The sequence below is a fragment of the Passer montanus genome, unplaced genomic scaffold, assembly GCF_014805655.1.
Source record: "Passer montanus isolate IOZ18808 unplaced genomic scaffold, ASM1480565v1 scaffold28, whole genome shotgun sequence".
NCBI classification, from domain to species: Eukaryota; Metazoa; Chordata; class Aves; order Passeriformes; family Passeridae; genus Passer; species Passer montanus.
Window position 1 is genome coordinate 2,201,343 of NW_024367483.1, and position 20,108 is coordinate 2,221,450.

Genomic DNA, 20,108 nt, shown 5'->3' on the forward strand with positions numbered 1-20,108 from the left:
AGTATGGCTCTCTGTGGGGCCTGCCTCCTTGAGCAAAGAAATGTCATCAAATGTCATAAAACACACTTGTCTGCCTGATTATTGCCAGCTGCTGGCTGCAATTCGTGCCTCAGCTTCTGAAACAGAGGAATCTAACTCTCTCCTGTAGGTCTGCGTTGCTGGAGTTGTGGGAAATTACTTCAAACATTTCTGGGAGTAGGTTTTTGATGGGGTTATCCAATCATGTGAGCAACATATGCATTCTTTCTGTGCTCCTCCCCTCATGATATTCCAGCAAATGAGTTTGCAGAGGGGATATTCTTCAAGCAAAGGTTTTAAGTGAGAGCTTTACAGAAAGCATATGTTTAACTTGTGGTTATTTCTGCTTCAGGCATACTTTTCTAAAAATTATCTTGTCATTCATCTGGTCTTGGGACAAAAACCAAAAAAAACCCAAAAACAAGCAAACAAAAAAAAAAAAAAAAAACCAAACAAACAAAAAAAACCCACCGGGAAACAAGGAGGAATATCATATGAGGGCATGCTGAGGTCTATTTCAGAGACAGGAGAAATATCTTGATTGATAGGTATTTGAAAATGGAAGGAAGGTTATATTCCTCTGAGGGGGAAAAAGGGGGCAAAAAATATCCCTAACCTCTGCCACAAAAAAGGGAGAGAAAGCACAGACCTTTCAGGATTTCAGAGGAGGACACTTTGTCTCCCTTCACCCAAGTGGAAAAAAAAAGTGAGATACAGAGTGGAGACAGAGATTGTAACTGTTCTGTTATCACAGTGGTGTATCAGGACTACTCTGTGGCTTGCATGATGCTTTCAGAAGGCAACAAAACACAGAGAGTTGTACCTTGCCCCTTTTTTTGAGTTGTTTTCTCTCTTCAATTGTTGTGAGATAGTTCACCGCTGCATACTCGATGACTGACAGGAAGACAAAAAGGAAGCTGATCCATAAATACACATCCACAGCCTTTATGTAAGACACTTGAGGCATTGAGGCACTTACTCCTGTCATGATGGTGGACATTGTCAGCACTGTAGTTATACCTGCCAGAGAGGAGAGAGAGGCTGTCACAGTTCTGGCCAGCTGGCTCTGTTGAGCTCATCACCCCTGCTTGGACAGCAGGGCTCTGTGAGGGAGTGTGACTGACACCCCCCTTAACTCCCTCTCACCGGCTCTGAGAAGTGGAGTGAACCATGAAGGACCCATCACACACAAGACTGAGAGCACTAAATCATCTCTCTGCTCAGAATGGTCACTGAGCAGCATAAGGAACACGTTTCTGTGACAGCCTTGGGCACTGCCACACACAGGTGAAAGCTGCGGTCATTCCTCACTTCCCAGAGCCAGGGTTGCCACTGTGCGTTTTCTTGTCCAGGAAAATCACTGAAGAATCATTCTCCCTCCCAGCCCTTTCTCAAATTGTACTTCTTGAGAACAAATATCAGCCTCTATGTCCCTGACATAACTCCACAGCTCTCTAAAAACAATCTAGCATAAAAATACTACAGCCACTGAAACTAAGAAAAAATTCTTTGCTTCAGTGTGACCAGAATTTCACCCTCATCTTTTCAATCTCTGCTCTTACATCAGCTCATTTTGGTTTGCTCCACCTCAGGAAAAAAACCAATATCCAACTCAGGCTCTGCTTTTAAAGAAATCAGTGTAACTCTGGAAATGAAAACATCTTGGAATTTGTGAGACAGCATTGTCAGCTGCAGCCCTTTCCAGTTCTACACCAGTTCAAATCCACTGGAACACACGAAAATGTTCCCCCTACCTCTCTGCATCTTCTTTAGTTTGAAGGATGGAGCATGAAATACACCATATAAGAGAAAATCAATTTATTTAATGTACATATACTCTAGGCCAAGAAGCTAGGCTTATTAAACTTTGTTGTTAATGTTTCCTATAAATTATGTATGATTATGCTAATGAAATGTGCTTTATTCATGGAACTCCTGATGCATAACCTTCTGCAGAAATCCATACATAAAAAACATGATCAGCAAAACCATCTTGACAACATTAAAAATTGCCTACTGAGAATTAAAAAGTTATTTTTAAAGATGAAGTTAAATTTCTTCTAAATAAAAGAAATTCATAGATGCATCAATAAAAGTAGGTAGGAGGTACCATAATTTTTTTACAGATTAACAAAGTGATTTATATCTCATGTATTAATAGCTTTAGACTGTGCCAATAGAAAGGGACCTGAGTGGCTACAGTCCTATTTTTTCTAGATTGATATAGTTACAGAGAAAAATTAGGGCTTTTTCTCTTGTCCCACAATGAAAAGTTTTACCACACAGGCAACTGTTTCCAAGTTGGTAGGAAGATAATGAATGTTTCTTGAGAAAAAGAAGAGCTGCAGATCTTTTCCATAGATTGGGCTACACCTAATGTTCCATGGATTTGGGGAGGGATCTGACTGCCTGTTCCTACCTGTTACTTTGCTGGGAAGAGGTAAGGAAAACCCAGGTTTTGCAATTAAGTAAAATTCTATCAGGAAATCTGCAGAATCAACCCTTTTTGCTTTTGTGGTGTGTGAGCTGTTTCCAAAAATAGCAAAGCCAGTCTGAACAAACATCCTCTTTCCAAATGTAGAGACTGACTACAGGTAATGAAAACAGAGGTAATAACAGTGTTGTTCAGTCAATTATCTGATATTTTTGTTTATGTCTTGTGCAAATAAGCAAAGGTAACTCCAAACCCTCCCCTCTCGATTCTATTCTTCCCAAAGAATATACAGCAAAGATTTACCTAATGACACCCTGGCAGGAACAGCTCTTCTATCAATCCAAAAGGAAACCCAAGACAGCATCACCATCAGCATGGCTGGGAAATAGGATTGTAGCACAAAAAAGAAAATGTGTCTGCGGAGTGCAAAGTTGATAAAAAGTCGATTGTACCAACCTATTGGGGAAAAAAAGGGGAGAGGAACAGGTTGGGGGAGAAGAGAAGAGAAGAGAGCTGTGTTATTTGTGAGCTGTGTTTGCTGGTCCCTCCTTCTAGCAGGAGTGGTGTATCCACAGCCAGAGCAGTAAATGCCTCAGAAATCTTGCCAGCACCTTAATTTAACACGGAGCTTTACAAACTATCCATCCTCCCTCATTTATGGGAACATGTCTAAAACACTCTGTTATAACTGAGGCTGGGAAATTGAAAAAAATCAAATAGACTTGAAGGGAAACTGCCAGGACAATACAGACAGGATACAATTGTCCAGTGATGCCAACACCCTGCCTTCCCTGAATTACCTGAGAAGTTGCAGCCCTTCTTTCCTGTTTTTGGGGTTTTTTTGGTGGGAGCTGCCTGCCTGCCGGCCCAGCACTCACTTCAGAGGACAGGGTGCCATCTAGTGAATTTTGGGGCATGCTCTGCCTGTGCAGCACTGCATCCGTGCTGAACCTCCTGCCACGGCAGGGAAATCAGTTTACAGGGAGGTTAAAAGGCAGAAGTGGGTGGCTGCACAGCATCTGCCTGTCCAGGACAGACAGAGGCACCCGTGAGCCTGTGCTGGAGCTGTCCTGCCATCACAACGAGTGACTCTATAGAGGAGAACATAGCAAAATGAACCCCAAATAATATTAAATGTTCTACTGTGTTTTCAGTTGTGGAGAAGGTTTTTTGCTTTAATTATTGTCTCTAAACTGGATTTAAATTGTTGCTCCTCTGGAGGTCTGGGAACTCCAAAAGCAAAAACACCACAGGTTGTTCACTGAGATTCACAGGAAAAGGATATGCAGAACCTGAAATGCAGAAAGCTGCTTTGTGGGAATGATGACTCTCATTAGAGTGGTGCTGTTTGTTCTCCACTAGCATTTACTTGGAGGGTAAATTTGCTCCCAACAAGAAAGAAAAAACAAGAGAAAGTGGAACCTCCTGAACAAAACAAAACCTCAAAGCCAAGCATAAGCCCAAAGGACAGCATTCTGATTACCACATAGGTTACAAGCATTATTCAGGTAGTTCCCAGTGGTCCCTGGGACTTAAAAAAAGTCTTTGCTTTCCCTTTTATGCTGATGAATAAGCTCACCATCAGGACCTCTGCATGTTAAGTGTAAAGTTACATCTGCATAGTCAAAGATGCTGTGAGGTGCTGCAAAGCCCTGGGTGCAGGGGCATTGTGAGGGTGCCCTGCTGTGCACAAGGCTCTGTTTGCTTGCCTTGAGTGGTTTTTTGATGAGAATAGCAAGGCAGAAAGAAGCCAGCTGAACTCCTGGAACCCAGTCTGGTGGAAAATATCCCAGTCTCCTTCTTGCAATGAGGACAAATTTGATGCAGCTCTCAGCAGGGCACAGTTATCATAGCAGGGTACCCACATGACAATGGCCCTTGAAGGATGGAGCTCTGTTCTTAGCTCACACAGGAGCAGGAGATAAGGGTGAAGAACCTTATCAAGCTGTGAATTCCTCACTGCCTAGGCTGCACCATAATTTAGACTGGGATTTCTGCATTCAGTAGCAGCTACCACAAATCTGAATGGCCCTCTTTTGAAAACAAAAAGGAAATAAACTGTAAATAAAATACACGAAATAAATATATCTGCTGCTTTCTTTAAAGGCTTTTTTTCCAAAGACTTGTGCACTTCATCATATTAAATGGAGTAATTTCTCTTTTATTCATCTGTTTTGATATAATACAGATGAATAACCAAACTTAAATGAATTGACTCAGACTGTAAAGTACAATAGCAAGAGTGCTTTTTTCTTTGGTTAAAAACCTATGGTTAGACTACTTACATAGAGAAGTGTTTCAAAATTTATAATTTCATGTAAAATACAAGGAAAACAAACCCTCACCCTGCATGAAATCAAACAATGAACTCCTAAAGCCTTGTGCAGTTTGCCAGAAAGTGTAGAGCATGATCAAGAAGGAGAAATAAAAACCTGCCTGGGGCAGATTAAACTGAATTTAAACTATGTTGCACTGACATAAAGGGAAATTTTTTTTCTTGCAAATTTATATATAAATGGGGAAAATTAAGCAAATCATAAATTAGACCTGAACAGGTAATAGTCTCATATGAAAATCCTCAAGTTAGCAAACTTTTAGTGATGTTACACAGTTCCAAAAGTGAGCATATGTTAGCCAATAAAACTCACTGGAATTCCTCTTGTTTGCTTTTTAGTATCTGACCCTGTAGGATTTCCATTTTCAAGCTTTTCTATATAGCCAGGACATAAAGATTCCTGTACATTCAATACTTCAGTGGCTTTCAGAGAAGCATCATGATTTTGCAAGAGCTCATGACAGCACCTTTTTTGTGGCTGTGCTTTTTTTTCAGGTTCCTAATGCCTTGTATACAAGTATTATTATGGCCTTTTTTCCTAAAATAAAGTTTTATATTGGTAACGCAAAGAGGACCAAGGCCCCAGACTGACAAGACCTCATTTTAACTGATCTCTCAGCAGCCACTGTCATTTATTAGCAAAGAATTTGAATGTGAAAGACATTCTGCATGATTTTATACTGTGCTTCTGAGGAGAGGGGCTTACTATACCAGTACTGCTGTAAAAAGCAAGTCCACTGGAAGCACTGAATTCCTCAATGAAGAACTGGGAGAGGGAGATGTGCTCATCTGTGCTCAGGGACTTGTTGCCATGTTTCCAGTACAACATCAGATCATCTTCATTGTACGCATCTGTGAGAGAGCAGAAACTGAAGTTATAACGTTACTGAAGTTAATCACTTCCTCTTTCTTTTCTTAGGGAGAGGAGACCACTCAAGCAATCTGGGAAAACCCCAAAGAGACATTTTTTCACACCAATTTGTCAGTTGGCATGGAAGAAGTTTGCAAAGAGCATGTTCCATCTTGTTCCAAGTGCAGCCCAGCCCTGTGCCCTGCCAGCAGCTTACAACTGAGGCAGGGGTGAAAAAGAAGATGTTTCACAGTAACACAAGCATCCATTTTCATTTTTTCCAAAAAGTCAAATATTGACATTTTATTTTACTTTTAATCTGCACTTTTTTTTTTTCTCAGAGAAAAAACCCTCATGTTTTTTGAGAGATTTTTAGATTTAGGCCTTGGAATATATACCCAGTAGGAATAAAGCAGGGTGCATCATGTTTTTTCCACCTTCCCAAAGCTCACTGAGGTCTGGAAATATCCCAATTTGCTTACAGTTCAATATGTACATGCTAAAGGGTTCAGGTGACACATCAAAGTAAGTGAAAGAGGCATTATGCACAAGATGGTAAGAATGCACATGTGAAAAACAATTAGGAATTAAACTTACAGCTTTCCAGTTCTAAAGAACAGTTCTGTGTGTCCAGAGGAAACCTACTGAAATCCATGAAGCACATAGCAGAAACCGTTATTCTGCAGAAAGGAAGAGAGAAACAGAATTAAAACTAATAATTTCACACTTAGCTGCGCACATATCTTAGTACCAATCTGCTGCTTAGAATCCTATTGACTGAGGTTTTCTGCCCTTTAAGATGCTTCTAAAATAGCTTCAAGATGGTGAAATAAAGTTAAAACAGTGAGAGATTATCTTTTTTTTAAATCATAAATAGTCTTTATCATTAAATACATTACCTTTGATTTTTAAACCCTATATTTGGCCTGATCCTTCATTAGCCTTTCACACTTTTTAGTTTGAAGGTTTACAATTACAAAGATTAACAAAGGGAGTTCACATTTCTTGACTTGATTTCTCATAGACTGAAGCAGATAATATTACAGATTAGAGCAAATAGTATTCCAAGTGTGTTTTCCCAGCCAGAATGATTATAATATTTAATTGTAAAAAGAGACTAGCTGCAATTTCTGGAAGCTTACTCTCCTCTTAAATGAAACACATTATATTGTAAAAAGCTTAAGGAAATCTAGGCAAAGCCTATTTCACATTCCACCTGCTTTTTCACAAATGTTTAGAGGACAAATACCCCTTTGTATTTAATAAAGAAAAAAAAATAAACTTGCTAAGGACAGAAAATTAACTATGGTAAATATTACCAAATTTCCCTTTCCTGTCACAGCTTGCATGTCATTTGATGGTTAAGTTCAGTTTCTCAGTTTTGCTCAAATGGAATCCTACAGGAATTTCTCAGTGAGGGTTACAAGTGTCCTTTAAAACCTGTGCTCAGTAACCACACTGTAGCTGAATTTTTACAAATATAAGACTTTACTGGCTTGAAATGAGATCCTAAGAGTGGGACATGCATAGGACTTCCAACTATGGATGTTGTTTTCATCTTTCAGCTATTGGCTAAAGGACATGGGGAACAAGAGGAAAAGAAAGTCTGTTTTAGCAACAGATCTGGATTTTGGTTTCACTTTGCTTCAATGAAATCCTGGATGCCAGGCACTGAAGGAAAACTGTGAAATATGCAGATTTATTGCATGTAAGTATTTGGAATATAATTTACTTACTACATGTAAAACTGGCAATACAAAAAGGGGTGATTTGAGGCACATCTAAGGAACAATTCCTGCTTCTCACCTGGGGAATCAGATACAAGCCTTAGTGGAAGGGTATAGTTCCTCTGATCCCTCCTTCTCAAGATTTATGGAAATTAATACAGCAATAAAAAGCACACTTCACCTCATTGTTCCTTACTGTCAGTGTGACTCTTGAACATAAACTACTTTAAAGTGGTGTACAGTTGTCGTGAGGATTTGGTGGTACAGTTGTTGTGAGGATTTCTGCATGTCCTCATGACAGAGGAGATAAATTCATTAATTGTTGCAACAATTATTACACAGCCACAATCTCAAATGCTTCCATAAATCTTCAAACTGTCCAGACTGGATGAAATGTCACTTCTGTTCTCAGAGCTAATTAGTACCAAACTGAATTTCTGCAATGCACAGGCCTCAGGTCCCTTACCCTAGAGGGAAAACTGCTCCATTAAAACTATTTCTGCCACATCATCCAAATCTCCTTCATAAAGTAAAGCAATAACATATACAGGAAAGGGAGACACATTAATGACCTTGCTATTCCAGTTCTGGAATTGCTGTTTCACTTTCCAGTTCCTTTTAGTCCCACAACACTGGTGGTATCAGCATCAAAAATCTGCTCTTTGTGCCTATCTGGTTTGTACCACTGGCATGTTAACTGGTAAGTTGGGGTGAAACAGCTTTTCCCTGAGACAGTTTTAAAAGACTCAAGGAAAAAAAAAAAGCAAACAAAACCAAGCAAAACTATGGGTTTTTCTTTGTTAATAATTTTGGGCTTTACTGTACTCAGTAGCAATATTGCTAGAGCCACTAGGAAGGAATTAACACTTGAAAAACTCCCTTGACAGGAAACAACATCTGAATAATAGAAAAAATATTTTTTAAATCCTCAATTCATTTTCCCACTGGCACACTAGTTTCCCATGATGTGCTGCCAGGGGATTAATGCCAGCCCAGTATGAGAATCTTACCTGCAAGTATTTCCAGTCATTCCAATTACAGCCAATACATGACAATTGCAGCCATGGATGCTCTTAGGGAAGGGTATTTCCTCACCTCAGACTGAAGAGGACATTGCCATCAGGGTACACTCGGAGCATGATGTTTTCCACAGTTGTATCATGGATGAAAGATCTTTTGGAGTGCACAAAAAACACATCAGGCACCCAGATCTTTTTTATCAGCCGTCCATCAAAAGTCATACTTTTGTTTTTGTTGCTACGGAATGAGAGCCTCTCGTCCTTCCAGTAGTGTCTGAGATATAAAGTCATTGTGAAGTCCTTTGTTTCATTAAAAATAAAAGGAGACAATATTTGTTTTTAGTCATGTGCAATAGAAAACACTACAGCTTAATCAATTCATGCAAAGGATCAATCTTTTCTCTGGACATTATCTGAAAGATCCTTAATGAGAGGAACCAAGCACCACTCAATGAGTTTGAATTTGAATATTGATGAGATTTTGGTTTGTCTTGTTCCTGGTGTCTGAGGTAAAATTTAATTTATTCTTAGATAAAACTCCTATATATTTCAGTGGTCTTCTGGATTGGGCCAGCTGTGCAGTGACAAAGAAGCTTTAAAACCAGATATGGATAAATGGAAAAAATGTTTCCTCTGGAAATCTTCACAACTCTCCAAGAATGGGCTGTGGTTCCTTTAAGGTTCCTCTACAAAGGGATTAACTGGAGTTCTTCATGAGCACTAGGTCAATTTTTGAAATCCACAAATCTGTTAATTTTGTACAAATATTGTACAGGGGCTAAATTAATACATTTATTAATTAAATGCATCATAAAGAAACAATTCAATGAATATCATAACAGTAAGCAGTTAGATGTTACAATAATTACAATAACTACACTATGCTTTTTATATAAAACATTATTACAAATATTTTATTATTCTATTTAGAGAAACATAATGACTGCAAATATACATGTGGGAAGAGATGGAGAGGGTGCTGCAAAGCCTGACTGCTCTGTGTTCACCTATATAAATTGTGTATTATTAGGCAGACACCATTTATCTCAGTAGGACAATTGCTTCTGGTAAGAATGCTGTGAAGAGAGTTATATCTTTCTCTGTAATATGATTTTATGGCCCTGTAATACAATTTTATTATTTGGGTAGGGTTGTAAAGAAGTGCAGGAATTCATACTGACAATATTAGTGACAATTTGGGCTGAAGAGTGAACAGCCTGCATTCCAGTACCACAGACCCTAATTGCAATGTCTTCTTCCCAGGAGAAGAAGAACTTTCTGGAACTGATGTTTCTCTTTCCATTTGGTATTATCACAGCTCCACCCATGCCATAATTATGGAATATTCAGATTTGCATCGGCAAAAGAAGCAAAGGACATGAATCCTCATCATGCAATGGAGTTTTCAAACCAGAGCACTGCTCACTCTGAGCTGTTACTCTGGCCCAGGGAGAAATTCAACACTTAGTAGTTTAAATGCATGCTTCAAGCCAAGGATGTGCTCTTTAGGGTTTGCTTTCTTTAACTACATTATTCTGTATCATCCATCTGGATGTTTCTGAACCCCCTGTATTTTTACTGAAACCCTTTTTTCCAGTTCTGCTCACCATGTCAACTTCAGATATGCTGTCAATGCTCTCCACCTGCACATCAATGCCCACAGGTATTGGTGACCCTGCATGGGAACAGAAAGAGGTATGAGGAGCAAAAATCCCTTTTTTTGAGGGGAAGACTGCAACACTAGCAGGATACAGAGAGTACTCTATCCCAGAATTTACTGCAGTCTCTCCACCTTAAAACACTGAATGATAAAAGGCAACAAAGTAAAAGTTGATGCTGAACAGTTGTGAACATAAGCACAAGATCTTCAGAGTTCTTTTTGCAGAAAAATCAGTTGTTTTTGGCAGGGCAGTTTGGCCAGCAGTGGCAGTGTCCTTGTGATGCCACTATTGAACCCCTTGGAGTGCAGTTCAGAACCACCACGGGAAAAAGCTGAGTAAATACACGGAATACATCAAAGATTGCAAAGCTTTCTTACCACTTCCAATGCTTATTCACAAAGAACATACTTATTATGACTCTTATCATCTTTAGTTACTGAACTGTTTAAGGTTTGGTATAGCTGTTCATGGAAAAGCATTGCTTGCTCACTACCTCACAAGAGAAAAGCTGTACATGTGCTAACTGTTCTGTCACTGTGTTGTGTATTCACTGAGTGCATTTTTAGGATGAAGTTGCTCCAAAACAATTAAAAATTACAGCCAAATATGAAATTATTTCCACTCTTCAGTGTGAAATATCAAGAATGAAGGATTTAGTTCTATGTGGGTTATGTCATTCCACTAATTGATTAATCACTTCCTGACAGGGCAGGAAGAGAGGAGCATGCATATAAGCATATACACACCAGCACCCCAAGAATATTCTGCTTTTAGCATGAAGATCAGTAGTAATTATTGTACACAGGATTCCAATCACTTTTGTCAAAAACAGCCAGCTAAAATGTTTTTAAAATACACATTTCAAATAACCAGTTAAAAACATTAATCCAAGGAAGTCTGAACAGCAACAGCTTTTCTAACTTCTCTTTTTCTTGTTTTTTCCTTTTAGCCCTGCCAAACCAAAATAGTCCAGGAACATCACTCTTGTGACAGCCAGCCACAATATTGTGTCCCTTTTTGGAATTATCCTTAAAATAGCAGCCTTCGAGGATTACACAGCTGCCTCCAGTTCTTACCAGTAAAGATCTTGAACTATTTTAGAGGTATTTTTAAATCTGGCTCTGTAATCTCTTGATTTTACTTGTCTTTTTTTAATGGGGAGTCTGTCCCTGCACAGAACAGATGAAGATGCATTGTGCATGGGAAAGAGAGGTGAGATGTGCTCAGATTTAGCAGGGCACGCCAGAAAATATTTAGGCACTGACAAGAGCTGGGCTCTTTGGCTCAGAAATCATGTCACTCTCTGAGAGGAGTGCCTCCCTCAGCCTCTTGGCCAAAGCCCAAAATAAGATTCAGGACTCCAGAGAGCAAAGTTTGTTAGTAAAACACCAGGCAGCACTTGGAAAAATGCTGCTTCTTCTGGAGAATAGGCAGGAAAAGAGAACTGCTCCAGAAGCTGATGGACAAGAGTATCAATGCATATATTCAGCCAGACTCCTTCATGCAAAACAATAGAAGTTTTTTAACTTCTCCTAAACTAGTTTTGCCCACTTCTTGCTTTGTCTTGATCACAACACACAAATTAATTATTTACACTGAATACCAGCTTGTACCAAACGCTGGTATACAAAAGTGCCTGGTTGTAATCTGAGTCATCTTTTCTGTATTCCACTGAAATCTTGTAAACTAAAAACAGGTTTAGCTAAAGTAGAAGTCATTGTGGAGTTTATACTTGATGTGAGCATCGTTCACAAAAGGCATTCACACATCATTTAAATGCAAACAACAATTTATATTGAATTATGTGGGTGGAACAGGAGGAGAGGGGGAGCAGCTCTCAATGTCAAGAAAGGTTTTACAGTTCCTGAGTCAGGGACAAATCTAAAGCAAATAAAGTTAAATGTCTCCCATCAAGGTTCTTCAGGCAAACAAGGAGCTACACACAAATCATCTCCCAGAATCACACATCTGACTTTGTAAGCCAAGTGTCATGTGTAGTGAGGAAAAGGCTTTTCTTAGTGACTGCTGCTCCAAGTTTGATGATAGCAGTTCTAGTATTTTTTGGAATTTCAAAATTACAGACAATTTCTTACCCAAACAAACATTATTCCAGCGTGGGCAAAATTTCCATCAGCAATTCAGCTCCTCTGGGCAGATACAAAGGAACTGATCACAGAACTAGAAATCAGTGGCAGCTTATGGTTATTTTGGTTGCATGCACACAAACCAAAGTGCCACTTGTCCATAAATACACACAGAGACACCTGATTCTTTGAAAGGACAGCCTGTACTGCACTGGGAACATATATATAAACATGTTGGTGGTGACAATAAATAGCATAAAAGAAATCAAAACCTATGGCCAGGAGAAATACAGTGAACAATTCTGAAGTGAATTGAATAAAAAGGGAGCTGTTACAATTAAGTTCGTTCCTGATTAGGTAGAAATGCAAGAAGCATGAAACAGACTGCTTGAGAAGAGATTCCTTTTCTCTGTCTGAAGAAAGCCAAAGACCTTACTCGTGATGCTTAATGAGAAAACACTGTCCAGGCTAGCATTCAGCACAGAGAATGATAAAAGCATTCAGATCAGAGCAGCTGCAAATATTTCCTTCCTATTCTGACTCTATTTTGGCAAAAAAATGTAAGCAGATAATAAAGACAGTAAATGCTGCACATAAATGCAGCCCTGATCACTGTGCTGTTCAATATTCTAATCTGGAGCACTTCTATATTGTGGTCACTAACACACCCAACAAGATACCTATTGGCCTCAGTCTGGTCTAATCCTTCATGGTTTTTGGGAACATTTCTGTGTGTGATTAAAAATCAACTCCACTAGAATCAGGGATAATTAGCTATTGGGAACAGGCTGCATGGAACTGTAATTTCTTCATCCCCTCGGTTTGTTTTGTAACAAGAGGATGTTTTTAGGAAAAAAAAAGGCACAATTACAGTAAGATTTGAAAAGGTTCCTAAACCAGCCAAAACAGGAAAGCAATTCATCTACCTCTGTGTCTGCACCACAGCTTTCTCCCTGCTAGATTGAGAGTTTCAATCTCTGGCTGACCATCGGACAACGGCATCAAATCCACTTTTAAAAAAAGCAACCAGAGCAAAGCTGTGGCTTTTATTTCCCAGTTTGACAAAACTGGGGATGGCAGAGAGGATTTTGTTATTAAATTGAGCAGCTTCAGTTGCTTCTGGAGGGTCACTACAAATCATTATTTTAGAGGGATTAGTGATTTTCACAATGGAGGCTCCACAGATTTTCAGGATAATTACTGCTCAGCAGAAAAAAAGAGCATTGTTTTCAGACAGGTTTAACTTCATGCAAGCCATTTCCAGTCTTTTATTTTAAAGGTTTAAGCATAGCAAAAGAATTCCTTGATGAGCATGGAATTTTATTAATAGGTAGTACATCAGGCAAATTCTGTAATACCCTTTCTAGAAGGGATATTATGTTAAAAGGCTATCCTTTTAGCATTTTTAGGATCAGTTTCCACAGTAATAATGACTGGTTTAGTGAATGCTATAATATTTTTATAATAGCCAGACCTTTGGGCACACAACAGATTGCACCTGAAGATCTATGGGATAAATATTGAATTTAGAAACAACTGTACCCAGTTGGCGTGGTAAGAGTATATGCTGGAGAAAAAAGGAAAGTCTAGAGAAAAGTGCCAGCAGGAGATACAGACCAGGGGAGAATTAAGATCTGTAGGTGGACTTTGTTCTAAAAAAGAGGAAGAAAACTGGATAGAAATGTAAACAAGCTCACGGGAGGTGAAGCTTTGTGGATTTTTAAATTTCTTCTGGCAATGACAGGAACAGGAGAATTACCGTCAACAGTATTTTCTTCTTGATACTACTGTGTTTCTTTCTTATTTATGTAAGAAACAAAGGTGGTCTGGTATGAGCAGTAACCAGCTCTTGGAATGGAAGATTTAGCAATGTGAAAGAAAAAAATCCAGAGGAAGACGATTAGAGGTCTTGCAAATAATCAAAATATTTCCCCTCCCCTGCTGTCCTGGACCCCCAGCTATTCCTTCCAGTAAGAGGTGATAAAAAGCCATTCCACGTGCACCCATGTGAGTCTTCACCACAGGGAGAAGACATTTCTCATCTTTCAGGGAGAGCTGTGGTGCCAAAAAGAAAAGAGCTTGGTGGCAAAGAGCTGTTAGAATTGCAGCACTTTTTGAACACACACTGGGCCATATTTTCTTTCCTTCCCCCGTCCTTTTACCTTCATATGAATGTAAATGTTATTAATATATTTTGAAGAGGGAGTGATATAATAGGATTTCCAATCCTCTGAAAATTTAGAATGAAGATTATGTTTAATTGCAGATTGAGATGCAAATTTTCAGGAAAGGCTGCTACCTCTTGACCAGCTAGATGATGCTAAATTATTTTCATCATTTCTAATAGTTGCTTATGTTATTATCCTCTATATTGGTTGAAAAAGAAGATATCATCAATTTTAAAACTTTAATTAATACACTTGTAGCATAGGAAACTACAGGTCCTTAAGACACAATGTAAAAGAAAAAAACAATATATATATTAAAAAACAATGTATATACATATGCACACACATGCATGTGTTACTTCAGCCAGTACTTTGAAATAAGATACTTCAGAAGGTAAAAATATATAGATAAATAGATGTATAATAGGGGGAAAAATAGATTTAAAGCATTTCCAAGGATTTGCTCTAAGACTTCTCTCAACATGGAGTTTTGGCTGCTATGGCAGCCTGCATTGTGGCCCTCAGATCTGGGCTGTTCTAAGTCAGGATATGCTGAGAAGCATCATTCATTATCTGTGGTCACTCTTTCTTGCTGAGTTTAAAACCTGGGGATAAGCATTCCAAGAAGTGCTGGCAGCATAATTTCATTTCTGACTTTTTCTCCACTCCCAGTTTAAGCTGCCTTCTCACTTCCAAACCATACAGGACCATGACATTACACAGAAGGCAACAACCAAACAACAACCACAACAAAAAATTTAGGAAAGGAAAAAACCATCATCAACTTCTATCAACAACTCGAGAGCCTGGCTTAGGGAGTAAATACAATGCAACAATGTCAAGTTTAGATTTTTAAAGTTTGGGTGTACTGAATTGGTTTGCCTCACTTATCCTCAATGTAAAATGAACTGCAAAATAACAGTTTTAATGAGTAGGATCAGCTTGCCAGCAGTTGCTGGGTTTGCTTCATTTCAATGCTATGTTTCTCTGGCTTTGATCTCTAATCTGCTAATAAATGGACAATGTCAGGACTAAATTTAAAAATTTACAGTCAGAGAGTCAAACTGTGGTTGTGCAGCTGCAATGGCACTGCAGTCAACAGAAGAATGCCAAAATACATATAAATGGCAGCAGAGTTGTGTTCATTTGGTCAAAAAATGGATCTCTCACCTCCACAATTGTTTCCAGCAACACTGCAGCCAGTAGCATCAGTGCCCAACAGCTCTACATTTATTTCCCCCATGTTTTTCCCTGTGCATGTTTGCTCAGTTTACAAATCAAATTCAGCATATGCTCCCTGTTTCTCCTTTGTATAGCTTAACTGTAGGTACTAAAAATTCTGGGTCCTGTGGTCTGCTCATGTGCATTGCATGTGTGGGGCTAAATGAAATCAAGCAAGGCAGACTTAGAGTTCCCTGAGCTGAGGAATCTGCAGCAGCATGAATTTCTTCTCCTAAACTGCTGGAAAGGGTGATTTGAATTTCCCTGCCAACTCTTCTCCTAAACTGCTGGAAAGGGTGATTGTCCTCAGGACAATCTGGCTCAGTGGAGCCAGTTTACCAAAACCTGTCATTCCAACTGCCTGACATACCCAGAAAATCACAATGGGGTATAAGAGAGGGAAAAAAACCCATCCTCATCTATAGGTAAAGAATTAATACCTGTTTTTCATCCAGCTTTCTTGATCTGGGTTTTTGTTGTTGCAAACTGATGCACTATGCTGAGCTGAATAAATCATGTGATGTGACACATGACAGATGCAAGCCCTTCATCAGTCACAGTACAGAGCTGCTTCATTAAATCTGATGAAAACAAACCCAACATTTCACCTGTGGTAACTGCACGAAGCCACAGTGCTGTGTCTCAGTGCAGTTCAGGGTTATGTTGTGACTGCTGTGGCAGTAACTGCAGCAATGATATCTCTGATTTCTCCCTCTCCTCTGGGTAAGTTTCCTCCTGCTGCACACTTAATCACTGTTCTTCAGAGAAACCCACACCCCATGTCTGCTGTCATAAAATAATCCCAAGGATGTTATTCAGATTCATGTTTCTGTAGAGAAATTTGTCCACTGATGAGGTCAGAATTGTGTGTTAAATCCCTGCTACTCCCTTAGGAATGCCAAACCACCCCTTACTACTGCAATACCACTGAAATCAATGGTAAAACAGGAACTCTGGAGTATAAATTTGGGATTGACACTCATTTCACTGGGACTTTTTTCACTCTGTACTGTAAAAATGCCAGTGGATCTATTTAAGAGAGATTCACATTCCACCTATTAAGAGAGTTCTGAAAATTTGGAAGTGTGAAGAAAAAGGTGCCTCCCATGCCACTGTGGCGTGTGGGTGACAGAGGGGAGGCAGAGGTGAGGCACTCTCCAGCTGAAAGCTATTTCTGAAAGACAGGAGTGCAGCTGAAATCACAACCAGGGCAATGTGATGAGTGAGAGGCCTGTGCAGTGAAGTCAGTGGAAAAACTACAGCTGGCTTCAAGAGGAACTGAATGGGCTCTGTGACGAGTCATCTACAAAAAAGGACAAGGAGAAAAACCCTGGGTGTGAAAAATCCTCAACTGCCAGATCAGAGGTATGTTCTCAAAGCTGCTTTTATGTACATCATCAATACTGTTTTCTGGGATGATCCAGTGATAAAGGACACCCCAAACCACTGTCTGCTTTCATGGATATGCTACCTTCTTTCTGAGGTGACACTCTCAGAAATTTAAATTCCTTGCAAGGTAACAAGAAGATGTCCAGACTAACAGATATTAGACAGGACAGGTATTAGGCAAGAGGAGGTAATCTGAATTTCTGTTGCCCAGAAACAGACTGTATCTCAACTATTATTCAAAACCAGAAAAGGTTTTTGCTGTCTGACAAGACATAATTTCTATGGTAACAAGAAACCCTTTCCCATTCTCCTGGTGCATCCAAAGGTGCTTTCCTTACCCGTTCTCCCTCTTGGCATGATCAGCAGACCCCAGATCCCAGCAGCTGGTGTCAACAAGAGCAGCTCCCCAGACCTCAGCTTGCCTCCCAAATCTGTGTTTGTCTATACACAACTGATTATTGGTCCTTATATATTTTATTTTGGCCTCATAATCCAGAGCAGTTCAGTCTAATTTTCATGAATCATGCAAAGGGAACTGGTGACGCAAAGGCAAAGATTATTAGTGGGACAGCTTTCTCATTTCCCCTTCCATGAAGGAGAGTCAAAATTGAATCCAAACTGTGAACATCCCATTGAATACTCCCTTGATCCAGATGCAATTTAGTTAAATGAGCAAATAATCATCATAGTGCCCAACAAGACAAAAACAATATCATAATACCCTGAAGGACTGTAGGTAGTTTTTAGGTTTGTTTTTTGGGGGTTTTTGGGGGTTTTTGTTTGTTTGGTTGGTTGGTTTTTGTTTGTTTGTATTTTTTTTTAATTTTGTACACAGCAAACAGATTTAGGAACTGATGGATAATTTCAATCTCTCAAAACAAACCTGATGACTAAGTAATTTGCTAATTGCTATTAGACTGTGCAGTTTACAGGGATACCTTAATCACTGTTCTCAAACAACCTTATTTTAATACTATTTTTTACTTAGTTCTAGGAAGCAGACAATTTGAACAGCTTCCCCTACTAATACACTAAACACAGAGAAGCCCCTTGTCTTTGACTATTTCTGTATTTCTTTATTTCCTGAAGTACAACAGCTGAGGTGTGCTGCCATTAAATCTGTCATTCCATTTGAAATGACAAAGTTGAAGTAAACTTCCAGAGAGAGGATAAACTCTTACCCAGCACAGTGCAGGCATGTGCTGCTTACCTCCAAATCCAGGTCTCAGAGCAAAGTCATGGTCCTCAATGTGAAGCAGCTGCTCAGATTTGAGTGGTCGAACCTTTGTGCTGTCGAGTTTCCTCATTTTAATTTCTCGTTTGCTAAGTTAAAAAAAAAAAAGTGAGAAAATTTATTTCTTCTGCCCTGACATTCAGAGTGCTAGTCAAATGAAACAGAGACCTGGGAATACTGGACAGTTGAATCTGGAATGTTAAGGGTAACAACTGTGCTAATAAAGCTGGAGAAATATATATTGGGAAGGGTTGGGAAATGAGGTGAGGGTGCCCAGGTCCACGAAGAACACCAATTATTTATAAGAAGTCCCAGGAAGAATTACTAGATCCTTTGCTGTTCTCCACAGTGATTGTAGCTATCATTATACAAGAGAACAGAGCTGTTTAAAGTTGTTATTCACATAAATACAAATCAAACATGGAACTACACCACATAGCCATGGTTTAACCACTTCATACATTATCCATACCACAGAGACAATTATTCCTTTTATTATAAATGTGTCTTTTTTACTAGGAGCTCAAATTAGTCAATCATTTTTTAGAAGGACTGAGAAAGGATGATCCTGCATCTAGGCACTTGCAGAGGGACTGGATTTAAGTGGAAAGAGAGTAGATTTAGACTGGGTATCAGGAGGAAATTCTTTTCTGTGAGGGTGGTGAGGCCCTCACAGAAAAGAGAAGCTGTGGATGCCCATCCCTGGAAATGTTCAAGGCTAGGATGGATGGGGCTTTGAGCAACCTGGTCTAGTGCAAAGTGTCCCTGCCCATGGCAGGGGGGTTGGAATGAGATGATTTTATGTTCTGCTGTACACATGGGGAACATCTTTCTCACAGAAGTGTTCTCATGGTGAGAGCAGTGAAACATGGGAATGTATTGCTTGGGCAGGTTTTGAGATTCCTTTCACTCAGGCTATTTTAGAATAGGTCAGACATTTATTTGCAGGAATGACTTGAATACGGCTGCTTTGCCACAGGCAAGGGATTCTCCCTAGATACAATTTCTTTCATGCCTTCTGTGATTCTCTGGGACTTTGCTGCAAGCAACTCTAATTATTACTTTTGACTGAACGATAGAAATGTGTTCTGAAGATTGGCCTTGTAGTCAAACACTGCTTGAAGCAAGGTATAGAATACCTTAGAATAAGGTGCATGCCTCTATTTACCTTTTTTTGTCCTCCCTCTCACTTTTTCTTAATAAAGAAGCCCAATAAATTACTTTTACGTTACAGGAATGTGAGGTGGCTGCTGGGCTACTCAGAATTGTTGGGCTTGAACAAATTCATTTACCTTCGTATTCTTGAATGTCTCTGGCAGTGCTGTCTGAATCAAATTACCAAGGCAATCAGAAGGTCCATGAGGCATTTCAAATACAGACTTTAGTTTTCTGAGTGTGAAAATCATGTGCATGGTGAAATGCAAGCCCACGCTTCAGAGAATTAAAATCACCACAGGTCGAGCCTGCATCAGGGTAGAATGGGCAGCAGAACTGAACAGCTGCAATGTTCTACATGAGGAAATTCTGCTGCCTGGAATCCAGGAGAGGAGAAAATGATGAATTATGTTCAGAATGCCACAGCACAGCTAATGCAGTTGGGAAGCATGAGGTTATTTGTCATCTGATGTGCCAAGGAAAATGCCTGTTTGATGCTCCAAGGATTTCACTGGAAGAAGCAGGCTGGAACTGATTCATCTATTACAACTTCTCACTAGAAGCAAGTCTGTGACTGAGGGAGACTTTCCCTGGACAAGAGAGGCAAAACATAAGCCACCAGGGCAGGAATTTTCTACTTAATAAGCCACTGGGAAGAGATCTTATGGGTTTTTAAACCACAAAGCTATTTGCAAGGAACATGGCCTGCTAACTGCTCAAGGTAATGAACTTAAGCAGCTGAACAGATTCTTACACTCCTGCAAAGTATTTGGAAGCCTGTGGAAGTAGCTATCATGCACTGCAGAGGTCACC

At 39.5% G+C, this 20,108-nt stretch overlaps 1 protein-coding gene across 1 annotated transcript in view; it reads right to left on the minus strand.

Annotated features, from left to right (window-relative positions):
* GABRR3 (gamma-aminobutyric acid type A receptor subunit rho3) overlaps positions 1 to 20,108 on the minus strand; it is a 32,394-nt gene that overhangs the window by 1,838 nt on the left and 10,448 nt on the right. Inside the window, exons 4-10 of the mRNA XM_039713119.1 lie at positions 18,117 to 18,229; positions 9,991 to 10,058; positions 8,460 to 8,683; positions 6,235 to 6,317; positions 5,499 to 5,639; positions 2,756 to 2,908; positions 842 to 1,038 (exon numbers count right to left, since the gene is read on the minus strand). Coding sequence (XP_039569053.1) covers positions 842 to 1,038; positions 2,756 to 2,908; positions 5,499 to 5,639; positions 6,235 to 6,317; positions 8,460 to 8,683; positions 9,991 to 10,058; positions 18,117 to 18,229 — 979 coding nt within the window. The remainder of the gene's footprint in view (positions 1 to 841; positions 1,039 to 2,755; positions 2,909 to 5,498; positions 5,640 to 6,234; positions 6,318 to 8,459; positions 8,684 to 9,990; positions 10,059 to 18,116; positions 18,230 to 20,108) is intronic.